Here is a 27505-nt window from a genome sequence, read left to right as displayed (position 1 = left end):
AAGTTCAGTGAAATAGACTACCTTCTCTGGCTCAGAGAAGAACAATAGAACAATAGAAGATCAGGCCGTAGCTGGGTGCTGACTATTTGGGTTGGGATAATTAGCTGCTTGTTTAAATCAACCCTCATCTCTCAGGCTCCTCCTACACACAGCTGCCCTGGGTTATGCCTGACTCTCAATGGTCTACCCTTTTCTCCTTTACTTAAAAACATGATGTGTCTGTTCTTTTTGTTAGCAGCTATGGAATTTATTTTTAATCGTTTTTCCTCAATTGCAGCTGCTAAACATTTGTGTATCACCCTTGGGAAAGACTAACCCTACAACTTGTCAGAATATGACTAAGTGTACACAAGAACACAGTGGGCTGGTAGCATCCTCACCTAACCACTGGTTTAGGTTCTGGGGAGACGGCAGCACATCATAAGTAGCCCCTATTATAAATTGAATCCTGCTAGCCTGCGTGCTCTACAGCTCTCTCCTCTTCAACTTCCTTTTCTCTACACTCTCCCAGTTCACCCATTGTCCTTGCTTAGCTTGCGACACTTACAAGTAAGACTTACAGCTGTCACAGATGATGTGCTCTGAAAAATATTCAACTGCACAGACTATGCATCGTGCCACGGTGCATTGTTACTCATGTATCCCCTAAGACCTGCAATAACCCCGCAGTTGCCGTCCCCGACTGCCGCGGGGTGCAAGGGCCAGTTCAATGCTGCTCGCAGCTTTAATTATTATTTTATCCACTTGAAACCATACAATAGTCTAGAGCAATCAAACATAAATTTGCTTATACAGTCCTATTTTTATAACTCTCACTCAGACTCTGAGTCAGAAGTGCGTGTATACTGTAGTTTTGGTTCGGACAAATCACGTGTTTTTATGATATATGAACCATTTCACTGCTTCATTCAGAAACCCTGTCACTGGTTTGATTGTCTCGGCTCTTCGGGAGAACTGAGATGAGTCTTTGAAGCAAATAATGACTGAGTCAAGAGAGATTTGGTTTGACAGTGTTGCATTCAGTACAGATATTCTCTAACACTACTAAACCATGATACCAAGAGCAAATGAAAATAGCTGATGTAAGCGCTGAAACATATTGGTGTAAAATGGTGTATATTGGTGCAAATTAGCGAAGGTTCATAGAGTGTAGTGACGTAAATCAAAACGGTCCAAAGTCAATAGCACAGTACGAATGGGGCTAGTGGTATGTTGAAAAAACAAGGGCCTTGCGTTAGTGAAGCAAGACTTAGACTTAGACTTAGATAAACTTTATTCATCCACAAGGGAAATTGCTTGGTCACAGTAGCTGAGTTGCACATAAAACACACTCTTAAGGACAACAGATAAAAGAAAGATTGAATAAAATAAAATGAAGTAAATAAAATCTAATAAAATAAAATAGTATAAGCAAAGTCATTACTACTGAGGGCTAAAGGACTAGATGGCTCAACAGAGTTACGACTCTTTGTCCACCTGACTACAGTGCTGAAAATAAATCGGGGATTGTTCTTCTTCTATTAATGATGAAAAATATGCTAGAGGTTTTTTTTTTATAAATTGGTATATGAATTGTGAGTTTTGGTGTCTGTCTAAAATCATTTAATAAAATGACATTTGATTGGTTTGAGCACTTTATCTTGACCTGAGTTGTTTGTCTTTGCAGTGTACCCATCTGTGGAACCAGGTTGGCTTCAGGCAACGTACAATGGCAAAACAGGACTCATACCTGAAAACTACATCACATATATGTGACGCCCCCTGATCATCACCATGACTCTGTAAAACATGAAGATCTGTCGTAGTTTTTACTGATTAAGATAAAACTCAGCTGATCGTATATATAATATACAGTGCTCATAAAAAGTAAAGGAACACTTTGAAAACACATCAGATAAAAAAATCACGCTGGATATGTATACTGATAGGGACTGGGTTATGTCTGGATTCGATTCCATTTGGGGCCTTTCTGTATGGAGTTTGTATGTTCTCTCTGTGTCTACGTGGGTTCTCTCCAGGTACTCCGGCTTCCTCCCGCCATCCAAAGACATGCTGGTTAGGTTAATTGGTGATTCTAAATTGGCCGTAGGTGTGCATGTGAGTGTGAATGGTTGTCTGTGTTAGCTCTACGATAAACTGGCAACCTGTCCAGGGTGTACCCTGCCTCTTGTCCAATGACAGCTGGGATAGGCACTAGACCCCCACGACCCTCCAGAGGACAAGCAGTTGCTGAAAATGAATAATGAAAATTATCAACCTACAGAGAGCTGAATTCAAAGACCCCCCGAAAAGTGAAAAACTGATACGTCAGGCTGGTCCATTTTGCTGAAATGTCATTGCAACAACTCAAAATAGTACTTAGTAGTTTGTGTGGCCCCTAAGTGTTTGTATGCATGCCTGACAACATCGGGACATGCTCCTAAGGAGACAACGGATAGTGTCCTGGGGTATCTCCTCTGGACCAGGGCAGCACTGAGCTCATGGACAGTATGAGGTGTGCAACCTGGCAGCTTCGGATAGACCAAGACCTATTAGATTTAGGTCAAGCGAGCGTGGGGGCCAGTCAGTGGTATCAGTTCCTTGATCCTCCAAGAACTGCTGCTTGCCACATGAGGATGGGCATTATCGTGCACCAGGAGGAACCCAGGATCCACTGCACCAGCATAGGGTTTGACAATGGACCTACTAGAGGAAGTTGGGTCCTCGGACCACCCTCATGAAGTCTGTTTCTGATTGTTTGGTTAGAAAAGACGAGGAGGTAAAAAATGTCAGTGGCTTCCACGGATAAAACCATTCCTGTTTTGGGGATCGTCTAATTCGCCTTTGGCTAAGCCCCGCCCCCCTTAGTTACTGTTGCTACGTCCGACATTCTCTTCTGGGCTTTGGTTTTCTGGTTATCTATAAGGCTCTGGTATCAACATGGCTTATGCTGTGACAGCTCTTCCTGCTGAACTTTTGTCAAACTTTTATAAAGCAGCAAATAAAGTGTCCGATAGAAGTAGGCAAAAGGGGCTGCAACATGCGTTCGAAGGCTATATTCAGGACATACAAGTGAAACGCAACGAACAACAAGGCATCCAAATAGAGGCAAAAGCATACCGGTCACAGTCAAAAAATGAACCACCGCATATCCTATTAATCGAGACGGAGGCTGGGACTGACAATATCAAGGAGCAACACTGTTCATGCAAAGCTGGGTACGTCTCTATTCACTTCTATAATCGTTATTACGAAGCAAATCTACTAACGTTACGCACGTATAACGTATTTCTTCAGCGTGTGCTAGCGTATCCACAACTATGCAACTTAATAATAATAATGGATTTTATTTAAAGGTGCCTTTCTTGGCACTCAAGGACACCGTACATACATTCATAAGAATACTTAAGCTGTAACGGTGATGTTTTGGTTAGCTCCACAGGGTTTTGCGCACACATCATTGGGGGTTTTGAGGGGTTGAGCTGACTGTGAGGACGTCCACACAGTTTAATCCAAAGACGACACTTCAGGATTTGACTTCGGTTTTGGGAAGGGGAAAAAACGGACACCCCCTTCCAACCTTTCTGGGAAACGCGTATCTGTGTTACAAATGCCCCAGGCACAACGTTTAAACACATTTTTGATAAACTACGACAGTATAGCCTGCCGAGACCGAAAATATGAGACGCCTGCGTTAAAGTCAATGGAGCGCTGTGAAAAAGTGTCGGACCCCTGTGGGAGCTCTCTTGACTGCGCTGTGATTGGTCAATCTACATTCTAGGGTGTGGCTTAGCCAAAGGCGAATTGTTATCCTTCTAGTGCACCTGATTAACAACACCCTCTGCTACTTAACTGACCAATATCCCAGACATTTTACGGACTTGATGCTAATGAATAAAATGTGTTCCTTTAAATTTTTTGAGCAGTGTTTTTATCACGTAACTGTTAACACTGACTACTATGGCGGGATATGAATGATATGTGTACTGTATATAATCATCATAATGTATTATTAACCAGTTTATAATACAGTAAATGTAAATATTTGAGTTCAGCTAATCAACATTACCAATTCCTCTTTGTGTTTATGTAGACATTATGTGTGAAGGTACATGGAACAACAATGGACATTTTAGTAAGTTATGTGGTCAATTTTATAACTGTATGTCCTGAAATTTAGTATACTCTTGCCTTGAGCTACTGCTCAAGTGGTGGTCTAAGACTGAATCCTGTCTTTACACCTTCCTCCTGCTGTCTCTATCAGTTTTTCTACAGTCTAAACAAAAGACAACCATTTCAAAAAAGTTTGTATGTACAGATTAAATTAAGGTTTTATATAACTGCGTAAATATTAATTTTCCCAAGAAAAAACATACAGGCAATGTGAAAAACAATGTAAATGCTTTCTGTAATACCGAATATTTCAAGTAAGAGGACAAGCTGTGTGTGTTGGCAAGTTACAGGGTTTTTTGCACCTTTAAAGGGGAACTACCGTTTTTTACAAGATGGAACTTATTTCTGGCATATAATGCAATCGTTTACTCACCCATATAACTTTGGTGTCATTTTTAGTCCTTCAGAAGATATTTAGCTCCAGTGGAGTGCCGCGTATATCCATATAGTGGGAGTGATCAGGGCACCAAAACGCAGCCTCTAAATAAATATAAATCAATATTTTGTTATGATACGCTAGTCCTATTCCCCGTTGAGTCCAGAGTTATCCTAACCTGTTATCCATGTGCGGACGTGCAGCGGTTTGTTTTCTTGGGTCAGCTGTTCCTCTCTCTGCCTCCTTTCAATGAGCTCCTCATCCGTATACTCTGGCTCAAAACGGTAAGGACGTCCATCATAAACAAAGTCGTCGTCCACAACCTCAAAAATATTCAGCCATGTTGCAAAAAACTAGCAGTAGCAAATTAGAGATGACATCATCCAGGTCAGAGCTTAGTAAGTGATGATAACATGTAACTCAGGACTCAACGCTGAATAGCACTAGCATATCATAACAAAATATTGGTGAAATGAACAAACTTCACGGTGCCCCGATCACTCCCACTACAGTTGAAACCAGATGTTTACATACACTGTGTTAAAAGACACATAAACCTTTTTCCTCACTGTCTGAAGTTAAATCAGACTAAACCTCTCCTGTTTTAGGTCAATTAGGATACTAAAATTATTTCTATTTGCTAAATGGCACAATAATGAGAGAGAATTTGTTAGAGAATTTTTTTTATTACTTTCTTCAAAGTCAGAAGTTTACACACATTTCCAGTATTTGGTAGCATTGCCTTTAAACTGTATGACTTGGGTCAAACGTTTTGGGTATCCTTCCACAAGCTTCTCGCAATAGTCTGCTGGAATTCTGACAGAACTTGTGTAACTGAGTCAGTCAAGGTTGTAGGCCACCTCGCTTGCACACACCTTTTCAGATCTGCCCACAAATTTTCTATGCGATCAGGGCTTTGTGACTCCAAAACATTGATTTTGTTGTCCTTAAGCCACTTTGTAACTACTTTGGCAGAATGCTTAGGTTCATTGTACATTTGGAAGACCCATTTGCGCCCAAGCTTTAACTTCCTGGCTTGAGATGTTGCTTCAATATTTCCACATAATGTTCTTTCCTCATGATGCCGTCTATTTTATGAAGTGCACCAGTTCCTCCTGCGGCAAAACAGCCCCACAACATGATGCTACCCCCCCCATACTTCACAGTTGGTATGGTGTTCTTAGGCTTACAAGCTTCAGCCTTTTTCCTCCAAATGTAACGATGGTCATTATGGCCAAACAGTTCCACTTTAGTTTCATCAGATCACAGGACATGTCTCCAAAAATTAAGGTCTTTGTCCCTGTGTGTATTTACAAACTGTAATCTGGCTTTTTTATGTTACTTTTGGAGTAATGGCTTCTTCCTCACTGAGTGGCCTTTCAGCGACAGCCCATGTCAGGACTCGTTTCACTGTGGAGAATGACACTCTCTTCCCAGCTTCAGCCATCATCTTGACAAGGTCTTCAACTTTTGTTTTGGGGTTGATTTGCACGTTTCGGACCAAAGCACGTTCATCTCTGGGACATAGAACCCGTCTCCTTCCTGAGCGGTATGATGGCTGGACATTCCCATGGTGTCTATACTTGCGTATAATTGTTTGAACAGATGAACGTGGCACCTTCAAGCATCTGGAAGTTGTACCCAATGATGAACCAGACTTGTGGAGCTCCACAATTCTCTTCCTGATATCTTGGCTGATATCTCTTGATTTTCCCATGATGTCAAACAAGATAGCAGTGTGTTTGAGGTGTAGCCTTAAAATACATCCACAGGTGTTCCTCCAATTAACTCAAATGTTGTCTGTTAACCTATCAGAAGCTTCCAAAGCCATGACATCATCATCAGGGGTTTCCTTCATTGTTTAAAGACATAGTAATCTTTGTGTATGTAAACTTCTGACTTTGAAGAAGGTAATAATTCTCTCTGTCATTATTGTGGCATTTAGCAAATAGAAATAATTTTAGTAATCCTAACTGACCTAAAACAGGAGAGGTTTAGTCTGATTTAACTTCAGACAGTGAGGAAAAAATTTTTTATGTGTCTTTTAACACAGTGTATGTAAACATCTGGTTTCAACTGTATATGGATATATGCAGCGCTGTGCTGGAGCTAAATATCTTCCGAAGGACTAAAAATGACACCAAAGTTATATGGGTGAGTAAACGATCGTATTATATGCCAGAAATAAGGTCCAGGTTGTAAAAAACAGTAGTTCCCCTTCAATTGCATGAGAAATAAAACTTAAATTAAAATTTAATTTTGTCATAACTAAACCCATGCATAGATGTGTGTTCATTTGTTTGTTTGTGTGTAAGGGATCAGTGACCCTTAAAAGTATTAGCTCTATATTGGAAATGATCCAGATTATATGAGCATTATCCACATCATGAAGTGACACAAAAACGAGCAATTTTCAGCTACATTTGTGCTGTTTTCATGTGTTTTATACACCTGGTATGCTAACAGCCAAGCAGTCAGACAAACTCGTTTATCACAAGCCAGGAAAGCAAGCTCCTTGCTACTTTATTAACAATCTACATGCTTGACAGGTGAATATTTGCATGAAAAGAGTGAAACTGTAATAAACAAAATAATCATTTATTAGCCAGTTTAGCGACTCACTGCACAATCACAATACTCCAAACAAACACCAACATCAGTCACAACTCAACAAAATAATGCTTCAGCCAATATGACGAGACATCAATTAGTATCCAGCTATCATAAAGCAGCATCATTGCTAGTAAAGTGCTGTTAGCTGCTATCTCACTTTGTACATATTAATTAGAAACAACCAAAAAACTTATAGCCATTGCTTTCCGAGACATAGGAAAGGCATAAGATACTGGAGAAAATTCTACCATGCACATATCCATGCCTCACTCAGCTCAATCACATCATATGCTTTCCATTTCCCACAATGCAAACAAAGGCCCAAATGCAACCAAATGTCCCTTTGGAGAACTTTGGCATGTAATATTAACTGTCCCAAACAATATACAGCACATTAACTTTCATACTAACTTAAATCAAGGAACAGAACAATATTTTGATTTCATATTCACGTACATACATCCTTGATTTATCAAAGTGTATAAGTGTATTTGCATTCAGTGATGGAGAAGAGACACTTTAAGCTCTTTGAGATGTATAGTCTTATTTACACGTGTAGGTGACAGGCAGTGCTACTATGAAGGTGAACCGATGTCTCCCAGCCTCCTCAAAAGTCCATCAAATGTGTCCATGTTCTGTGATTTTTCCTCCAGCAGCTCATAACGCAAACTGGAGATGTCCTGTTTGATCTCTTTCAGCTCACCTGGATAAAAAACAAAACAGAAACAAGTGAAAGAAAAGTCTAAATGGAAAACCTCAAAGTTTGAAAAATAAAACAGAAATTTATTATTTCAGATTAGACAGAACAATTGAAACAGCAAATTCAGTTCCACTGTCATTTTGATTTTACCTTCAGTGATCTCGTCACTCTCCCTGTCAGCTTGGGCTTTAATGATGTAACGTTTTATCAATCGCTTCATGATCTTCTGCAACCAGTAAAGAAAAAGAAGGTAATCAAATTCTTTAAAAATGAATAATTAACAATACCATATAAGGCATAATGTACTGTAGGTTATATTATTATCACACACACTCACCTGATATCTGGTTGGACTAGTAGAATATCCTGAATTATTTTTGCTCACCCCAATCTGGAAGATTGAAATTATCTCAATTAACTGAACAGATTTGTGACATTTCTCACAGATCATGAAACGACTGATTTCTCTGAGTGTTTTTCCAAGCAGAAACATACAAAAGACATTGAATCAAAATAAGAATTATAAAAATAACAAATTACTATATTGGGCTACATCATATGTTACAATTCTTCAACCATTCATCCTATTTCCTCCCTCCCCAACTTTACATTTCCCGAAAAGAGGATGAAGGGGCCTCATATTTTCTCAAAAGCTCCTGTTTATCTTTTAATATGTGTTTCGTGCTTTCAGGAATGACGCAGTTTTAGTAGTGGTAACCTGGTTTATTAACCAACATGACAAGGAAGCTCTAAGACAACTAGTCGGCATTCAGCACCATAACAACCTGGTCCTTCCACCCGGTAACCTGTGTTCTTCAGTACGGTGGCTGCAGATATATGAATAACACAGTGACTGATCTACATCGCCCTTTCTTAGCTCTTGCTCATGCCATAACAAGACCATGTTGTCAACTATCAATACTGACTGAATAACATATATTGAACAAACCCTCAAATAACATATATTAGACAACTGTTCAAAAGTCAGACAGTGAAGATTATCAAATGTAAAGAAGACAATTTGCCCTTAATGAACAATATGATATAATTATACTTTAACACAAAATTAGGTCATTTATATACCTGAAACAAAACCCAAAGACCTCAGTGTCAGCTCTCAGCAAATCAGAGAATTATCTTAAATTACATAACCTTCAAAATTTTGAGCTGACTGACTCAATCTTTCTACTTAGGATTTGGCTTACCATAGCCATAGCGTGTTATGTACAGACCTCCAGTTGTGTTAGCAGATATCACAGCTTTAGGAGTTTTCATATGTGACCGTTCAGTGTTGTGTGACACTTTTGTCGGAGTGTGCTGATTGTTAAGTTCACGTCCACTATCTTGACATTCATTGTCATCTGGGTGGTGCTGTGGTGGAGCAGGCTTGACAACGGGCAGAATGTGGCACCTATTTCTCCTGTACAGCTTTCCTTCTGAGTGAATGCAATAGGATTTGGGCTCCTTACAGATCTCCTTTACCATGTCTGTTCGATTGTAGCCTAGAGGGGTCTGCATTTTGATAACGTGTTCTTCCATCAAAAGTTGAAATGGTCGGCTTGATCTGTCATAGCACAACTTCTGCGTCAGTCTTTTTTTAAGAAGCTGAGCCTTTACCTCCAGTGGCTTGTACACCTCTGGTTCAAGCAACTTTCTTGAGACTGGCAAAGTGGTGCATGTTTGCCTTGACATCAGTCTTTGCGCAGGGGACCCAGGTTTTGAGTCACGTGGTACATTTCTGAGATTTAACAGATTGAGAAAGACATCACTTCCATCTCTATGAGACTTTTCCATGAGCTGTTTTGCACTACGAACAGTCCTCTCAGCTAAATCATTAGATTGAGGATACTCTGGGCTGCTCGTGACATGAGTGAAATCCCAATGTGGAGCTAAGTTCTTAAAGTGCTGACTTGTGAATTGTCTACCATTGTCAGATATGAGTGTGTGTGGTGCCCCACGAACTGAGAAATGTCTTTTGAGTTTGGTGATGGCTATTGCTGATGTAGCATCATGGAGTAGATCAATCTCATACCAGCCTGAATATGAGTCTACCAAAACTAGGTACAGCTGATTGTGCCACTCAAAGATGTCTGTTGCTACAGTGGACCAGGGAAGATCTGGCTCTGGTTACATACTGAGCATGACTATATTTCTTTGTCAATGTCATCTGTCATTGTGAGCAGCGGAAAACAGACCCCCTTGCTCTATGTTTAGTTGTTTCTGCTCCAGGATGTCCTCTGTGTACAATGCTAGTGTAGACTTTTTGTAAACACTTTGGAATGACAGCCTTATGGCCTTTCATGATAACACCATTTTCAGTTCATCTCTGAAAGAATAATAGGGATGGATAGCATGAGGAAGGCTGGATGGTCAGCTAGGCCATCCATGTCTGATGATGGAGCTAAGAGTCTGCAGAGTTGTGTCGTCTGCTGTGTGTCCTTTCAACTCCGACAGCTGGTAAGAAGAGATGTAGTTGACATTCATCACATCACAGCTGTCCTCCTCTTCAGCTTCCTGAGCAGTTGAGCTTCTGGGAGCTCGAGACAGTGTGTCTGCCACATACATAAATTTGCCGCTTTTGTATATAAGTGTGAGGTCATACTTTTGCAGTCTGAGCATCATCCTTTGCAGTCTTGCTGGAGCTGCATGTATAGGCTTCTTTAGTATGGTGACCAGGGGTTGATGGTCTGTTTCTATGGTCACTGGCTTGCCATAGATATAGTCACTGAATTTGAAGCATAGTGACCTGTCCAGGGTGTACCCCACCTCTCGCCAGATGACAGCTGGGATAGGCTCCAGCAGACCCCGTGACCCTTCACACAACAGTTTTGAGCATGCAAAAACTCCTGCTAGCAGCTCCTTCTCAGTCTTTGCATATCTGGTTTCAGTGTCAGTTAATGTGCGTGAAGCATAGGCTACAGGTTTTCCTCCCTGCAGACATGCAGCACTAAGTCCATACTATGAAGCATCGCATGTGAGGTTTACATTGTAGTATGACAGAACTGGTGGACTAGACACATGTGTTTTTAGCTGTTCAAAAGCATTTTGCTGCTGGTCATGCCACGTCCATGCTGTGGCCTTGTGTGTTAGTTGTTGTAGCCGTAAACTCACTAAAGTTGGGAATAAACTTTCCAAGGTAGTTAACCATCCCAAGAAATCTTTGTAAAGCTGGAACATTTGTTGGTGCTGGCATTTCACTGATCACTTTTGTGGTCTGCCTTGAGGCCTTCACTGGAGAAAACATGACCAACACAGCTGACCTGGTTCAGCCGGAACCTGCACTTGAGAGGATTGAGTCTCAAGTTCACCTCTCTGGCACGGTTGAGCACTCTTCTCAAATTAGCATCATGCTCTTCCACTGTCTTACCGCCAATGAGTATTTCATCAACTACAATTGCACAGGGATACCCAGCAAAAATCGTTGAGTTGAGTCCGTAGGGCATTCGCAGAAATCTGTAACGACCAAAACTGGTGCATCTAAAACTGAAAATACAGCTGCATTTGACATGTGTGCAGCCACTTCCTCTACAGTGCGCATGGGGTGATGTGGTCTTTTTAGAGCAGTGTTAAGGTCTCTTGGATTTATGCATATTCTGATTTCTTGCTTGTCCTTTTTGTTTGTAGCAACCATTGATGACACCCAGTCAGTTGGCTCAGAAACTGGGGTGATGACACCTAATTCCTGCATTCTGTTCAATTCAGCTTTGACTCTGTCTTTCATAGCCACAGGAATGTGATGTGCAGGACAAACAACATGTCTCACCTGTGGATCAGGTGTCATGGAGTAAGTCACAGGTGGTTTCCCAGGCTCATCTGAGAAGAGGTCGCTGTATTCAGACTGAATTTGCTGCGACAGATCATCATCAGTAGGACTTAACTGATGAACATCTTTTCTGAATGAGACTTAGACTTAAATAAACTTTATTGATCCACCCATCTCTCTGCATGCACGTAGACCAAGCAGTGGCAAAACATCCTCATGGACAATCAAGAACGGCAATGTGTGTATTTGTCCTTCTAGGTGACACTGTAGCTGAACAAGACCAACAGTTTAAATTTTGCTGCACCCATATGCAACAAGGTTTGTGGGTTACATATTTACTTCAAATTGTTCATTTCTCTTTATCTGTTCAAATTTCTGAATTGACAGGACATTACACTCAGCACCAGTATCAACTTTCAGCTCAACTGGACTTCCATTTACATGTACAGTAACAAAAGCTTCATCTTCTTCAATTACATGTACATCTGTTGAATCAACAGTCTTTTGCAATGTTAGGCCATCAATGTAGAATGTATGATCAGCATTATCAGCTTGGTCAGGTTCAATCTGATGAACAGCTCTCCTGGATTGTAGCTTATTGTGGCCCTGTTGTACAGATCTACAACATCTTAGGAAGTGATTCCATTTTTTACAAGCGTTGCACTGTTGATGAACAGCTGTGCATTTGTCTCTCCACAGTTGTTGCAGTTAGCAATGCTCTGTTTGCCATAGTTTACTGAGTGATTGTCCACTTTATCTCTATCATGAAGCTAGTGTCTTATTGTGCTCTTCTGTCATCTCATATATTTGACAGACAGAGACTGCTTTGGCTAGTGTTAAGTCACTATCACATAATAGCACTTTCCTCAGATTAGCATTATTTATGCCACAGACAAGTCTGTCCTGAACTAGCTCTTCACATAGATCTCCAAAGTTGCAGCTTTTTGCTTTAATTCTCAAGTCACTGACATATGATTCAATGGTCTCTCCAACCCTCTGATTGCGTGCATTGAACTTTCCAAAACTATCTTTTCAGGCATTCGGGATTCTACTTGGATTCAGTGGGAATGAGGACTTGTCCTCCCTCAAATGTGTGTGAAACTCCCACTTCTGACACCATGTTTCGTGCTTTCAGGAATGATGCAGGGTTAGTAGTAGTAACCTGGTTCTTTAGTACGGTGGCTGCAGTGGCTAAACAAACATATGAATAACACAGTGACTGATCTACAATATTTAAAGTCTCTCAGGTCTGAGGTGCAACCTGTGATGCAGTCTAAACTGCTGAGAGGTCTGTCTGCTCTGTCTGGACCTCACAAGCTGAGAGAGTACAAACTCTACGTGTCATGTTTGATGGTACCTGGTTAAGCTGGGTCTCAGAGTTCTCCTCACTCTGTCCTTCCACAAATTGCAGGAGAAGGGCCTTCATGGCCATGGCCAGTCCCAGCATAGATTTTGGACTGGGTACAAGGTTAAAGGGCACAGGGAGCGTCCTTCCCTCCTCAAAGTAGGAGAACCAAAGTTTTGCCCTAGCAAACTTCCACTCAACGTCAGCATCATCCTAAAGAGGGACACAAAAGAGGAGAGAGAAGAAAAACATGTAGATAGTAGAGGTTGTACCGACTAATTGACTAGTCCACTTAATATGAAGCCCATTCCGCCGTGACATGCAGAATATGTAAGTCAGTCCTGAAATACAACAAATGTACCACTACATTTCACACATTCACTACATTTTTATTTTATCTTACTAGATTTTATTTTACTTATTTTTTTTTTCTATTTTATTTAATTTAATCTTTTTTTTATCTGAGGTTCTTAAGAGTGTTTTTATGTACAACTAAGCTACTGTGACCAAGCAATTTCCCTTGTGGATGAATAAAGTTTATCTAAGTCTAAGTCTAAGTCTCAGTCCCATCTGAAAAGGCATCTGCTAACACTAACAGTGGAACGGTCCAAATCCTCTCAACGACAATGAATTAACAACTTCACCTGTGGTAACAGAGAGAAGGAAGCTGTAAATCAACAATTTGATGGTGCATTTCATTGTCTGAAGTTATTAGACCTTGAGCTGCTTATACATGGAAAAAGCTAGGGAGATATACGGCATTTTTTTAATCATGTCAAAAAAAATAAAAAAATAAAAAAACTAAATAAATTCTGTTAAGTTTGCTTTACATCTAGACTCAACTCTCGAATTCAGTGGTCATCCTGGGTTCATCCCTAAGTTCCCCTAGACCTTCCCAAGGACGTAACACAAATGAGGGCTTGTCTGGGATAAACTTTCTAAGTGAACCCAAAGAAAGTTGTGGGCCCTGATGGTGTCTCTGGACAGGTGCTGAAGGACTGTGCAGCTCAGCTGGCTGGGGTGACCAGCATCTTCAACCAGTCCCTCAGTCAGGCTGTTGTCCCCCCCTGCCTGAAGTTCTCCATTATTGTTCCACTCCGTAAGAAGAACACCATCAGCAGTTTTAATGACTACCGTCCGGTGGCACTTACGCCTATCATCACGAAGTGCCTCGAGAAACTGGTCCAGGGAAGTGGCCACTCAGCCACTGTTCATTGGAGGGGAGTGTGTGGAGAGGGTCTCCAGCTTCCGGTTCCTGGGTGTGGACATTGAGGATGACCTGACCTGGAGCACCAACACCAGAGCCATCGTAAAAAAGGCACAACAGAGACTCTATTTCCTGAGGACACTAAAGAACAATCACCTCTCCCAGAGACTGCTAGTTTCCTTTTACCGATGCTCCATAGAGAGCATCCTAACTTACTGTATCTGCGTGTGGTTTTCCAGCTGCACTGCAGCAGACACTAAGGCGCTCCAGAGGGTTGTCACCACAGCCCAGAGGATCATCGGCTGCCCCATCCGCTCTTTACAGGATCTATACAACTCCCGCTGCCTGAGGAAGGCCCAGGCGATAATAAAGGACACAACCCACCCTGGACACTCAGTCTTTGAACTGCTCCCATCTGGTAGACGGTACAGAAGTCTGAAGGCCAGTAATAATAGACTGAGGAATGTCTTCTATGCAAGAGCCATAATAGCACTGAAAAACTCAAACACTAAAGAAATAAAGTGAATGTACAATAATTCTCATAGTAATGTGCAATACATGTGTGCAATAATTTCATATGTGCAACTTATAATAACTTTCTGGTGTGTAATGTGGTGTGTAAGTGCAATAACTTCATGTTGCAATAACAGTTGTTATGTCATGCCAGTGTCTATAGTCTTATAGTTTTGTAGATACTTATTTTTTTTATTCTAGTTTTTCTTACATTCCTTACCTTATTTTTTTTTTTTACTGCACCTAAAAGGGGACCTCAGGCCACCTTAATTTCGTTGTACTACAATGACAATAAAGACATTCTATTCTGTTCTATTTTCTACACAGCAGTCTCCTGATCATGTGATTAGGTCTCCATCAGCTGGAACAGTGTGAAGCCTCTTCAGTTGTATTTTGTTAATAAGAGATACACATGGTAAACCTCAGATATATCATTTGTAAAAAATTTAAAATCTAAAATGTAAATTAACCTTAACTGGTAGTCCTTTGCCTGCATATTACTGTAAAGGTGGAAAATAATAGTTTTATGCTGTTATTGAAAAGACTGTAATAAACAGTAAAATTCAACAACAGCATGGTACCATTAATTTACTGTTAAATGTTTTATTACAAGAAAGTCTTTAAGAGTGAATGTATGCCTCTTGTGAAGATAGTCAGACTGCTGATAGAGCTTGCCCCAATGATCATTAAACATTTTGCTGACAAACCTCTATCTCCTGGAAGGAACTGTTAATCATGGCGATGAGCATGTTGAGCAGCACTATCACCATGGTAACGTTGTAGACCCCGTACAGCACGTAACCAATGTTCTCGATGAATTTGTGCCCGTTGTTGATTATAACAGACTTGACCTCGGACAGTCCAAATATAGCCCAAAACAATGTCTTGAAGCTCTCCTCCAGGCTAGATGCAGAGAAAGAGACGGGGGGAGATGAGAGAAGAGTTATTTTCGAATTTAAACAAACCATTAATCATCACAACGGAGACATTAAAGAGGATCTTTGAGAAAAGCAAAGGAAGAATTAAATTTTGTTTTTTAGGCTCACATTTGAGCCACACACATTTAAGATGTTTACATTACTCTGCAAACTGATTTTTTATTTTTTTCCAAACATTTGGGCAGCTATTGACTTCGATTTATTTAACTATTTCATGAAAATAAACCTGCAGGGACTAAAACATTCTTCTGATAGCCAGGTAATCCATCATATTATATTAATTTCTTACATTCTAGTTTTGTAAAAATGCTGTTATATTTGTAAAGCTGTCCCAACCAGCACAGAATGACCTATATTGGCCATAACAACCAGTGTAACCAAGGAGGTGAAGTGACGGGAGAGGAAAGAACATTTTCAATGTCTTTCAGCATATTTTTACCTCTCTAATTTACTGTAATTTTTTGTTTTGCTTTTAAACACATGATGTTTTCATGTCATGGCCTCTTACATCCTTCAAATAAAATAATCTGAGTAGTTTTTGTTGCACTGCTAATGACCTGTGCCCCACATAGATGTGATTTCAGTTTAAATGGCTTTAAGCTTGAAAATCTCTCGGAGCATTCCTCTCTGACTGTGTCCATAGTATTAGCATTGTCTATTCTTGTGAATGTATGAAATTACAAGAATATGAATTATGCTCTTATAATATCCATGTTTTCATTCATAATTATCTAGCCTTTCTGATATCTGAATCTATATAGTGGTTTGATAAGTTGGTAGTGAAATTTAAGGGAGCAACTGTATCAAATTTGTGGTGTGCACAGTGAATGTCTCACGTAGTAAAGGCATCATTCTGCTTCGCCCCCAGGTAATAAGAGTACAGGTTGAACATGCCGATCATGAACGCCAGGAAGACCAAGATAAAGATGACCATAAACTTGAAGATGTCCTTGACGGTCCTTCCTAACGAGATCTGCAGTGGGCCGAAGCTCTCATTGGCTGGGAGGATGTAGGCAATCCGAGAGAAGCTCAGCACCACTGCAACCGCGTACAGACCCTCTGACACCAACTGGGGATCTGACGGCAACCAGTAGATACGTGCTGCAAAAACAAAACATGAATCAGCTAGTAAATGTTGCTAAATCTGCCTTGGTTAAAACAATATTTCAAGCAAGTCATGCTGGGTAGCACAATGTAATGCAAATTTAGGAGGACACTTGAAGAGTAAAGACAGAGAATTGGGAAAATGAGCATTTTTTTCTTGTGCTCTTGTTCTCCTCCGAGAGAAGTTTGTGATAAAGTCAATGTAAATCGTATAGATGCTACTCAGTTTGAGTGATGCTACTCACTCAAAAACTGCTTTTGATACTTTTAATCTCTTATTTATCCTCATACTGATGACTCTTACTGATGGCTTGGCCGTCAGTATGAGTGCCCAGAGCTTGTCCAGGTCTTCAACTATATGCTCCTATGGACCACCTTGTGCTAACTTGAAGCAGTTGTTTACATTAAGCTAATGCTGCTATTTAAACTGCATTTAATTTTAGTCTGCAGGTGTGTGAACATGCTCACCCAGAGTAAAGTAGTTTATCTCGGGGGGCAGTGTGACATTAATTAGTGTTGTGTAATGTGAATATACAAAGGTCTGGGCTATGTCAGCATGTCTCAGAGCTGAAAATCGGCAGCTGAAGGAGGCAAGGAAGATTGCCAGCATCCCAAAATCTAGGAAGTTCCACGGTTCAACCAGGTATTCTCCGGGTCCCTGACTCCAGATTTCCTTAACCTCAGCCCAAATCATGCCTGCAATACAAGTTAAATAATGTGATACACACAGGATTATTCATGAAGATTTTTAACATCATCATCATCATCGTCATCATCATTATCATCATATTTTTCATAAGTGTTTTATTTAAATGTTATGTTATTTATATGTGTGTCTCTTAAGCCGGGAGTCTCTGTAAAATTGATTCTTGATCATCATCTTATGCTCACCCATGACCCATGAAATGATGAGGATCTCCATCCAGGTGAAGGGTGTCGTCGTCATCCGGTAGAGCAGCAGCTGGTCAGAGTAGAATTGTGGACCTCCTGGATACTGATGGTGGGTCATGTTTGGTAACAGGGTGGTGCCTGCAAAACGGTCAGCAGCATTCAGGATGAGAAGACCCAAGAATATTGTAAAGGATGAAGCATGGGCCACAAACTTCATGAAGGGGCTGCGCATCACTTTCCCCACCTAAGAAGGAAATGGAGTAACAGAAGCTTGAGATCCAACAACCTGCAGGGAATTCAAAGTCTAGATTGTACATCTGTGCATGAGTGAACTCAGAGAGCATATGTTACATACTCTACTACACGGAGCGACCCAGTAAGCCACAGCAAGTCCTGGCAGTCCTATAGCCACCGCCAGCACCACCAGCAGTTTAATGGCAGTGGTTTGTTGTCTCAGACCGGGCAAGTTCTCATACCAGATGCTCAGCAGCTGCTGCTGGCAATTAGGATGAGCCACAAACTGAAGAACAGGAAAATTAAGGGAACTGGTTATTAACATACTCCAGTAATGGTAAGTGTCACAAGGTTAATCTGGCAATTATTTTGGTGATTAATTGTTTAACAAAATACAATCCAGTTATCTTGGTAACATCTTTTAAACAATGAGAAACAGTTCAAGCCTCAAAGATGTTAATTTTGAAACAACAACAAAATCAGACAAAAGCAGAAAATCCTCACATTAGAGTTTTGCATTTTCCCCTTGAAATATAATTATCAACTGATTAATTTTTTTGGCTAAAAAAGCCATTTTACATTTTGGCTCATATTTTGAGAACCGTGTGCCCTGAAAATTCTTCAAAAGAACTTTAGCAGGGTTATTGACAACAAAGGTAATGTCTAATTAATTTTTAAGGCATGGCGCAGTATAACTCCAAAGCTAATATTTTGTGAGGTATATACCCAAACTTAGTCAAACTTCATATCATTGATAATAACATGATTTTGTACAAGCACCACAACTTTTGTGACCCTTGGTATCTAGGGGGCACTACAAAAGCAACATTTCAATATTTCAAAAACTGCAATAGCTTACTTCATGAAATTTGGCATACACATTCTGTAAAATATTGTGTAGACGCCCATCAAGTTGTGTGACATTATGTCTACAGGGGACGCTACGGATGACACAGAAACATTTCACATGACTTTAAGGCCTATAACTTTTGAAGTATTCACCCAGTCCTTATGAAACTTAAAAACCGTCATTATAACATGCTTGTATACAATCATGCCAAGTTTCGTGAAATTCGGGCAGTGAGGGGCGCTACAACGACTACATGTTAATATCTCACAAACCACCACAGTAAACTGCTTGAAATTTGACAATAATAATCTGTGGATGACTCCTTACACGCCCACCAAGTTTAGTGCAATAAGGTCTATAAGGTGCGCTACTGATGACTAATGCCTCTGCGTCCCGCTCAGGGATGACTTCGTCACGGCATGGACCCCTTTATGATTGCTTGCGATCATCTAGTTAGGGGTCCATGCAACGACGTTGCACGATCCCTATTGATTTTGTTGCGATTTTTATTCTTTACCTTCGCCTTGATTTTCTTGCGTACCTGCAAATGTCTGCCCAGGACAAACTGCAAGGACAAAAGGCATCAAACCTGGTAACTTGGTAGAAGTCCTAGCATGTCACTTTGTCAAGGTGTCAATACACATGCCTACAGCTAGGTGTCGCTATAATAAATCAATTTACATTTTGGCTCATATCTTGAGAACCATGTGCCCTAGAAACAAAATTCTTCCTCCTTCTGATTCCTTACATAGCCCTGGTTCTAATGGACCCTTGGTCTCTAGGGGATGCAACAAAAGCAACATTTCAATTTCAATAATATATTGTGTAGACGCCCATCAAGTTGCGTGACATTATGCCTACAGGGGGCGCTACAGGTGACATGGAAACTTTCATATTACTTTAGGCCTATAACCTATGTGTTCACCCAATCCTTATGAATCTTAACAGCCGTCATTGTAATATGTTTGCGTACAATCATGCCAAGTTTCGTGAAATTCGGGCTGTAGGGAGTGCTACAATGACTACATATTTATATCTCACAAACCACCACAGTAAACGCATACAAGCACACCAAATTTCGTTGCTTCTGACCCACCTGACTCTCATTCATTTGTCAGCCAAAGGATTCCTCCACAGACACTTTGCCTCCTTTCAGGCCGTGTCCAACCCACTCATGCATGGACCCCTTTATTATTGCTTGTAGTTTTATTTATTACTTTTAATTTGACATTTATTTTTTTTTTGAGTTTTTTACCATCATGTTTAGCTGAAAACCCTGTTGGACCACTTTGCATTCTCTGTGATGACATTGTCAAGACTGCTCAGCTGCCATATGTGTAATTTAAAAAACAATCAAATGGTAATTGAGAGTGTGACCCAGTGATCAGTTATCCATAAACCGTTTACTTGTTGACAAGGAGCTGTGAAATAAATCTCTGGTTGGATAGTTGGAAATCAGTTTGAATGTATGACTGTGATCCTTTAACATAGATAAATGTTTACATGCTCATAAAACTCCTTTCTGACCTCTGTGTCATTACCTGTCCGAAAGCACACTGACCTTTTTGAGTTCATATTTAATGGCTAATTTGAGCCGTGTGAGGGAGGGGCGGCCTGGAATATCATAGCTCTCCTCAGAGGCAGTTTCTCCACTCAGTATGGCCTCCACTTCTTCTGTGCTGCGACATAGATCCAGGAGGCCCACCATGTAGTCCTTACACTGGCTCGACAGATGGCAGTAGTCGTTCTATGGGGACCACAGTGGAATAAAATGTACACCCAAGAGTGAAACATTTCAGACGAACTGCAGCAGAAGTGGTCTGATGCTAAAGTTACGAATGAAGCAAGGAGTTTGTAGGTGACATTATGTAATTATTTGAGGAAATGTCACCATTTTAACTGCACTTAAAAAATAATTATCCCATTTTGAAACAAAAAACTGCATTGGCAACTTTTCTAATACCATCCTACAATGAATAATCATTTTTTTACATTCAAAGATAACAAGGAGAGTATGATCTTTGTGGTATAAAATTGTTATAGGTCTTATTGGACTGGCATTTGTACCTTAAACTCTTTCTCTATATTAGCCAGCATGGCCAGTTCGTTGCTGAGCTCCAGGGCTGCCAATACGGGGTCCTCATTGGACAGGGAGAGGTAAGCAGGACTGGCAAGGCCTCTGTATGCATTGATCCTTGATCGGGAATGGCTGAAGGAGTCAAACTGCTGCTGGTAGTTACACGAGTCGCAGCCACAGAAGTAGTCATGAGGAGGATCAATGCGAGCCCCTTTACTCAGCAATGTGTGGACTATCTCGTATTCCTGACAGTGTGCTGCAAGAATCACTGGAGTCACATCATGAGAAAACCTGTGCGAATGTACAAACAGTGATAAATCAAAGGCAGGTTCCAGCACCCCATTCACTTGTCTGTGCTCTCTTTCTTCAAGGGAGAGAAGATACAGTTTTCATATTTATAATGAAAGAGCAATAAATGTAGAAATCTTCCGCTAAAGTAATTAGTATCACCTGTTCTATTCATGTCGTACTATCTCTGACTCATCCATCAACTGTTTAACTGCAGATGATCAATAACGTCTTTTTATATTCATACAGGTGAACCTCTGCTCCACTGCCATTTTCTTCCACAGCTCCCTTCATCTCTCCCACCTCCTCCTACTGCTGGTGTTGTTTACTTTACAAAGATACAGTGGTCCATTGCAAGTCTGAGTTTGACATTAATCTTTCTAGTTTTCTTGTCAAGCATTTGATTAGATAGGACTCTCATATCTGTGTGCAGTAAATATGAAGCTACTGCCAGCAGCTGACTATCTTAACTTAGGTCAAAGACTGGGAATGGGAAAACCCGTTGCTGGTTACAAAAATCGAGCTCTAAAGCTCACAAACAGTGTGATAATAAGTTTGATGTGCCAAACTATTTCTTGGTTAGTTTCCTTGGACTCTGCAGCAATGGAAGAAGGTCATGTGGTCTGATGAGTCCAGATTTACCCTGTTCCAGTGTGATGGGCGCATCAGGGTAAGAAGAGAGGCAGATGAGGTGATTTTCCAATCATGCCTAGTGCCAACTGTACAAGCCTGTGGGGGCAGTGTTATAATGTGTGGTTGCTGCAGTTGGTCAGGTCTAGGTTCAGCAACATTACGTGCCCAAAGAATGAGGTCAGCTGACTACCTGAATATACTGAATGACCAGGTTATTCCATCAATGGGTTTTTTCCTCCCCTAGATAGCACGGGCTTGTAATCGAAGCTAAAGGCGGTCCAGCGAAATATTAGTGTGTTTTGTTTTGATGGGGACTTTTTTTGGCCAAACAGTGTATTGCCTTTGTAACTGTCTTACCTTGTCCCATCTTCATCATAGGCATAGAAGTCATCCAACATGTCTACCTGAGCAGGACTCGCAGTCAGACGATGTGCATCTCTAAAGGAAGGATGACCAAGCAAGGCCTCCGTGATACGGATGTAACCTTTACCTGTAATACACACAACACACACAGAATAGACCTGGTTTGATACCGGTTACTTTGACAATTCTTAATTTTGTGTAATAATTGCTTGTCTTTATTTTTGGTTGAAGCTTTTAGTTCAGCGGCAGTAAAACTAATCAAAAAGCGATCCCAAAAAGCGATGGACTTCGTTTGTTCAAACCCTGATCCTCATGAGGAGTTAATGACTCATTTTAAATACCTGGCTGCTTTGCTGCAACTCCCACCAGAACATCTCAGAAATGTGTCCTTCACTTTATCCGGTAAGTGATTTTAAGGATTATTCATATGTTAAGTGTCTGTGCCCAACATTGCTAGCCTGTTAGCAGAAGTTAATTAGATAATTAGCCAGCTAATGAATTAGCCTTAGGATAGCCTTCCAGCATAGCTCTGGTGTGTTAGCGAGGCTAACGGGAGGATAACGAGAGGCTAGCGGGAGGATAACGACAGGCTAACAGGAGCTTGTCATGGCACCCAAGTTAAAACGTAATACTGAAGTTTTAGAATTCAGAGGGATGATACTTTTAAATAAAGTGCATCTGTGTGAAGTTGGAAAATATTATCCACCACATAAAGTGGGAAACGTTTATGTCTTGTTGACGTTACTTTTTCCATATGATCAATGTTACGACAACGTTAATGACAAACTTGGTTTGGTTTGATATTAAGTGTTCAGCTGTGTTCTGTTACAATAAAATATTAATATATAGTAATATATGATGACTTTTTCCTTAAATAAATGATGCCCTGTTGCACGGTGGTGAGTTATATTAAGTGTTATGTCATAACACATTATTTTACATGTCTGTTTGTGTAAAGTGATCCAGTCAGGCTGCAGTGATGTTCAACATGAGATGAAGAGCTGGAGTACCAGGACTTCTCGTCAGTGCAGAAAACAATTTGAAAGTCTTCACTTCATCACTGATTCCTTGTTACAGCCCGGAGGTGTTAACTTTAGTATTGATGTTTTTCTAAATAAGATTATGAAATAACTATTGCTTGAATAGCAGTAATCATTTTTGTTATTAATACTGTAAATACATTATTATGATTAATAATCAATTATTATGATTTGCTTGTACTTTCAGTTGACAGTGATATTTTAATGTAAAATGTACCATTTACCGTCAGCACAATAGACCTAAGGAGTGTAAATTCAAAGAGAATTTATTGAAATGTGACCTATAACTTCTGAACAGAACTTAAATACAAGACATTAAACACAAAATGGTGACTGTACAAGTCTCAGTGGGCTTAAGGGTGGGATTATAGTAATGAGGAAGAGCAAAGGTGTAAGTGGGTGCATGTCCTCCTTCATCATGATGACCAGCTCGATTTGGCTGACCTCTCACATGTCACTGCCACCTCAGAGGATGATGCCCTTCCTCACAGGCAGTAGGAAAAAAAGAGGAGAATGCTTTTCCATCAAAGTTCACACCAACCAGACATCAGACACATACGTCCAGTCTGCGGAGGTTTCTTAATAATAATAATAATAATAATACATTTTATTTGGGGCGCCTTTCATGGCACTCAAGGACACCTTACAGCAACAAACAATAACAACAACAGATAAAATAATAAAATACTAAATCACTAAAAGAATGTTAAAGGGAGTACGCCTGTTTAAAAAGGTGGGTTTTCAGATGTGATTTGAAGGTGGAGAGTGTGTCAATGTTCCTGATGCTTGGTGGGAGAGAATTCCAGAGACCGGGGGCAGAGCGGCTGAAGGCTCTGGCCCCCATGGTGGTCAGACGGGCAGGAGGCACAATGAGGCTGATAGATGAGGCAGATCTGAGTGTCCGGGAAGGAGTGTTGATGTGGAGAAGGTCAGATATGTATGGGGGAGAGAGGTTATGAATGGCCTTGAAGGTGTGGAGCAGAATCTTGAAGTCCACACGAAATTTGACCGGAAGGCAGTGAAGCTGTTGCAGAACAGGTGTGATGTGATTGATGGATGGGATCCTGGTGATGATGCGGGCAGCAGAATTCTGAACCAATTGGAGTTTATGGATGTACTTGTGGGGAAGACCAAAGAGAAGGGAGTTGCAATAGTCCAGCCGAGATGTGGCCAGGGTGTGGACTAGGATGGCAGTGGAGTTGGGAGTGAGGGATGGGCGGAGACGGTTGATGTTGCGTAGATGGTAATACGCTGACCGAGTAATGTTATTGATGTGGCTTTGGAATGAAAGAGTACCATCAAGGACGACACCCAAACTCTTAACCTGCGGGGAGGGGCAAACAGAGGAGTTATCAATGGGGATGGTGAAACTTGGAGTTTTAGTGAGAGTGGACTTGGAACCAATGAGGAGAACCTCTGTTTTATCACTGTTGAGTTTCAGGAAATTGGAAGAGAACCAGGTTTTAACTTCTTGTAAACAGTCACAGAGGGAGGAGGGCGGGAATGTGGAGGTGGGTTTTGAAGAAAGGTAGAGCTGGGTGTCGTCCGCATAACAGTGGAAGTGGATGTTGAATTTACGGAGGATCTGACCAAGGGGGAGGAGATAGATGATAAACAGAATAGGGCCTAGTACAGAGCCTTGGGGAACACCAGAGGAGAGGGGAGATGGTTGGGATGTGAATGTTTTCAACTGGATGAAAGGTCTCTGTAGCTCTCTAGGCACCACGCTGGACAAACATGTCACCAATGATCCACACGGTAACTATGAAGGAAAATAAAACTATAAATGCTTACAGTAATGAAAAATATAAAGGAAATAGTATTCTGTCACATCTGTGGGATAAAAGAAAACAACCTTAAACTAGATGATCGCAAGCAATCATAAAGGGGTCCATGCCGTGGCGAAGTCGTCCCTGAGCGGGACGCAGAGGCATAAGTGGGTCCGACACGGCCTGAAAGCCGCATATAGCTGACAAGTGAATGAGAGTCAGCCGGGTCGGAAGCAACGAAATTTGGTGGGCTTGTATGCATTTACTGTGGTGGTTTGTGAGATATAAACATGCAGTCGTTGTAGCGAACCCTACAGCCCGAATTTCACAAAACTTGGCATGATTATACACAAGCATACTACAATGATGGCTGTTACGTTTCATAAGGATTGGGTGAACACTTCAAAAGTTATAGGCCTATAGTAAAATGAAAGTTTCCGTGTCGCCTGTAGCGCCCCCATAGACGTAATGTCATGCAACTTGATGGGCATCTACACAATATTTTACAGATCTTGTATGCCAAATTTCATGAAGTTGTCTATTGCAGTTTTTGAGATATTGAAATGTTGATTTTGCAGTATCCCTTAGAGACCACGGGTCACAAAAGTTGGGGCGCTTGTACAGAATCATGTTATTATCAATGATATGAAGTTTGATTAAGTTTGGGTATGTACTTCACAAAATATTAGCTTTTGAGTTATACTGCACCACACCATAAAAATTAATTAGCCATTAACTTTGTAATCAGTAACGCTGCTAAAGTTCTTTTGAAGAATTTTCATTATCGTTGTCCATAAATGATACATGACAAGCTTGGTGAGAATTGGATGAACAGATGAGGAGGAATTGATTTTGCTTTGAGGTGGAAATGGGCGTGGCCTAGTCCATTAGAACCAGGGCTACATAAGGAATCAGAGGGAGAAAGAATTTTGTTTCTAGGGCACACGGTTCTCGAGATATGAGCCAAAACGTAAATTGGCTTATAATAGCGCCACCTAGCCGTAGGCATGTGTATTGACACCTTGGCAAAGTGAAATCGCAGGACTTCTACCAAGTTACCAGGTTTGTCCCTTTCGCCCTTGCAGTTTGTCCTGGGCAGACACTTTAGCTATGCTGAAAACAAAGGCGAAGAAGAAAAATAAAAATCGCAACAAAATCAATACCCCTAAATACAGGTGACATTTTTCAAATATAATGTATATGCAGAGAACTAGCCAAAGCTATGCAACTGTTTAAATTGAACACAAGTTAAGACAATACAATTTTTTTTAAAACGTTAAACGAATTTGTGTAGTATAATTTCAATCAAGCAAATTATCATATAGAGTGTGCTATAGCTTAGGTTAACTTACCTCAAGTAACATGAGATGGTACTAGCATCATACCAGGAGCAAGTTAGCCGGCTGCTAGCAGATGGGTTTGTTTTGAGCAATCCACAGTTTTGAGCAAACAAGGTCCATCGCTTTTTAGGGTCCTCTGGAAATATTTCCGTTGTGTGAGTTTTTGAGTTTGCAGCGCCTATATGTTTACAGCGCATTTCTGTATTTGCATTGCGTTTCTGTACTTGCATCGCGTTTCTGTACTTGCAGCACCTTTTTTTGTATTTTCAGCGCATTGCTGTATTTGCAGAGCGTTCGTGTACTTGCAGAGCGTTTTTGTGTTTGCTGGTGTTGTGAGTCTATTTGCACGTGTTTTCTTAAGTTGCGTTGAGCTCACTCGGCCACCGTACAAACAATTAAAAATAAGCTCTTGCAGTTTAGATTTTTAATTTCCTTGAGAGTAAAGCTGATCTAATGTCTGTTTTGTGATCTGATTTTTGCTTTCCTGGTCCGGAAATTATAATGTCAGAGATTACAACTAATTGTTTTTCAAGCATGTCCTCACAAGGATTTGTTGGATTACAAAAAATTGTACATAAGAAACCTTTAATTAAAGTCATGTTGTTTATTTACGTGTTGCCTTGTCATCTAGTGTTATGTGCCAGACAGGGGCTGTATTTCTCTCTCTGGCTCTCTCTCTGTCACGCTGCAGTGAGTTTATGTCTTGTTTCTGTTGTCTCGTGACTTCCTGTTTTATTTTGAAAGGTAACTCTCCACTCGTTTCAGGTCACTTGCCCTTCCCTCGTGTGTCACTGGTCTTATTGTCCTCCCTGATTCCTGACTGTTTCCACCTGTTTCCCATTAGCCTCGTGTATATATGGTCTGCGTCTTCCCTTGTCTTGTGCCAGAGTGTTTTGTCCTATTGTGCACCCCAGCCGGAAATCTAGTCAAAGCCACAGCTAAGTCTGTTCATCGATATTGTTTATTGATTCCTTTTTGCCTCCTCGTGAGTGATTGTTTTTGTTTGCGAACCTCGAACTCTGTTTGTTATTTACCACCGACGTGTGAAGTCTGCCTCCTATTTGGAGTGGTTTTGAGTTGTTAGTTTTGTTTTCTTGATCTCTCCTTTGCATTTTTTGAGAAACCGTCTCTGCTTCGGAGTCCTGTTTTGAGTACCAGCCTCAACAGACTCTCTCTCTCGTTTGCGCATGTGCGGAGTGAGTGCTGGAGTGACCTGTGAGTGTGAGTGAAGCGGCCTCTTTGGCCTGTTTTCAAACTTTCTATCTTTTGTATGTTGTTTATCCGTTTGTTGGTAGATTGTTTTTTTTGC

The 27505-nt window shown here is 40.8% G+C and overlaps 2 protein-coding genes across 6 annotated transcripts in view; one reads left to right on the top strand and one right to left on the bottom strand.

Annotated features, from left to right (window-relative positions):
- LOC311502290 (rho GTPase-activating protein 42-like) overlaps window positions 1-6727 on the top strand; it is a 61546-nt gene extending 54819 nt beyond the window's left edge. For both annotated transcript variants that reach the window (XM_084564454.1, XM_084564453.1), the window contains exon 24: window positions 1667-6727. In XM_084564454.1, coding sequence (XP_084420580.1) covers window positions 1667-1755 — 89 coding nt within the window. In that variant the 3' untranslated portion in view covers window positions 1756-6727. The remainder of the gene's footprint in view (window positions 1-1666) is intronic.
- A 339-nt stretch (window positions 6728-7066) lies between these two features.
- Window positions 7067-27505, bottom strand: part of trpc6a (transient receptor potential cation channel, subfamily C, member 6a) — a 40145-nt gene continuing 19706 nt past the window's right edge. Inside the window, exons 3-15 of one of the 4 annotated variants that reach the window (XM_084565054.1) lie at window positions 22042-22174; window positions 20754-21054; window positions 20248-20433; window positions 17958-18122; window positions 17603-17846; window positions 17180-17407; window positions 16444-16708; window positions 15377-15572; window positions 12962-13162; window positions 11605-11688; window positions 8179-8232; window positions 7992-8067; window positions 7067-7844 (exon numbers count right to left, since the gene is read on the bottom strand). In XM_084565054.1, the coding sequence (XP_084421180.1) occupies window positions 7717-7844; window positions 7992-8067; window positions 8179-8232; window positions 11605-11688; window positions 12962-13162; window positions 15377-15572; window positions 16444-16708; window positions 17180-17407; window positions 17603-17846; window positions 17958-18122; window positions 20248-20433; window positions 20754-21054; window positions 22042-22174 (2261 nt within the window). In that variant the 3' untranslated portion in view covers window positions 7067-7716. Of the gene's footprint in view, window positions 7845-7991; window positions 8068-8178; window positions 8233-10966; window positions 11689-12961; window positions 13163-15376; window positions 15573-16443; window positions 16709-17179; window positions 17408-17602; window positions 17847-17957; window positions 18123-20247; window positions 20434-20753; window positions 21055-22041; window positions 22175-27505 lie in introns of those variants that run through there. The other 3 variants (XM_084565055.1, XR_014699555.1, XM_084565053.1) reach the window with 3 other exon arrangements.

This window comes from Chelon labrosus (assembly GCF_963514085.1).
Source record: "Chelon labrosus genome assembly, chromosome: 17".
NCBI lineage: Eukaryota > Metazoa > Chordata > Actinopteri > Mugiliformes > Mugilidae > Chelon > Chelon labrosus.
The sequence above is the reverse complement of the archived record's forward strand: the minus strand, read 5'-3'. Positions and strand labels throughout refer to the sequence as shown.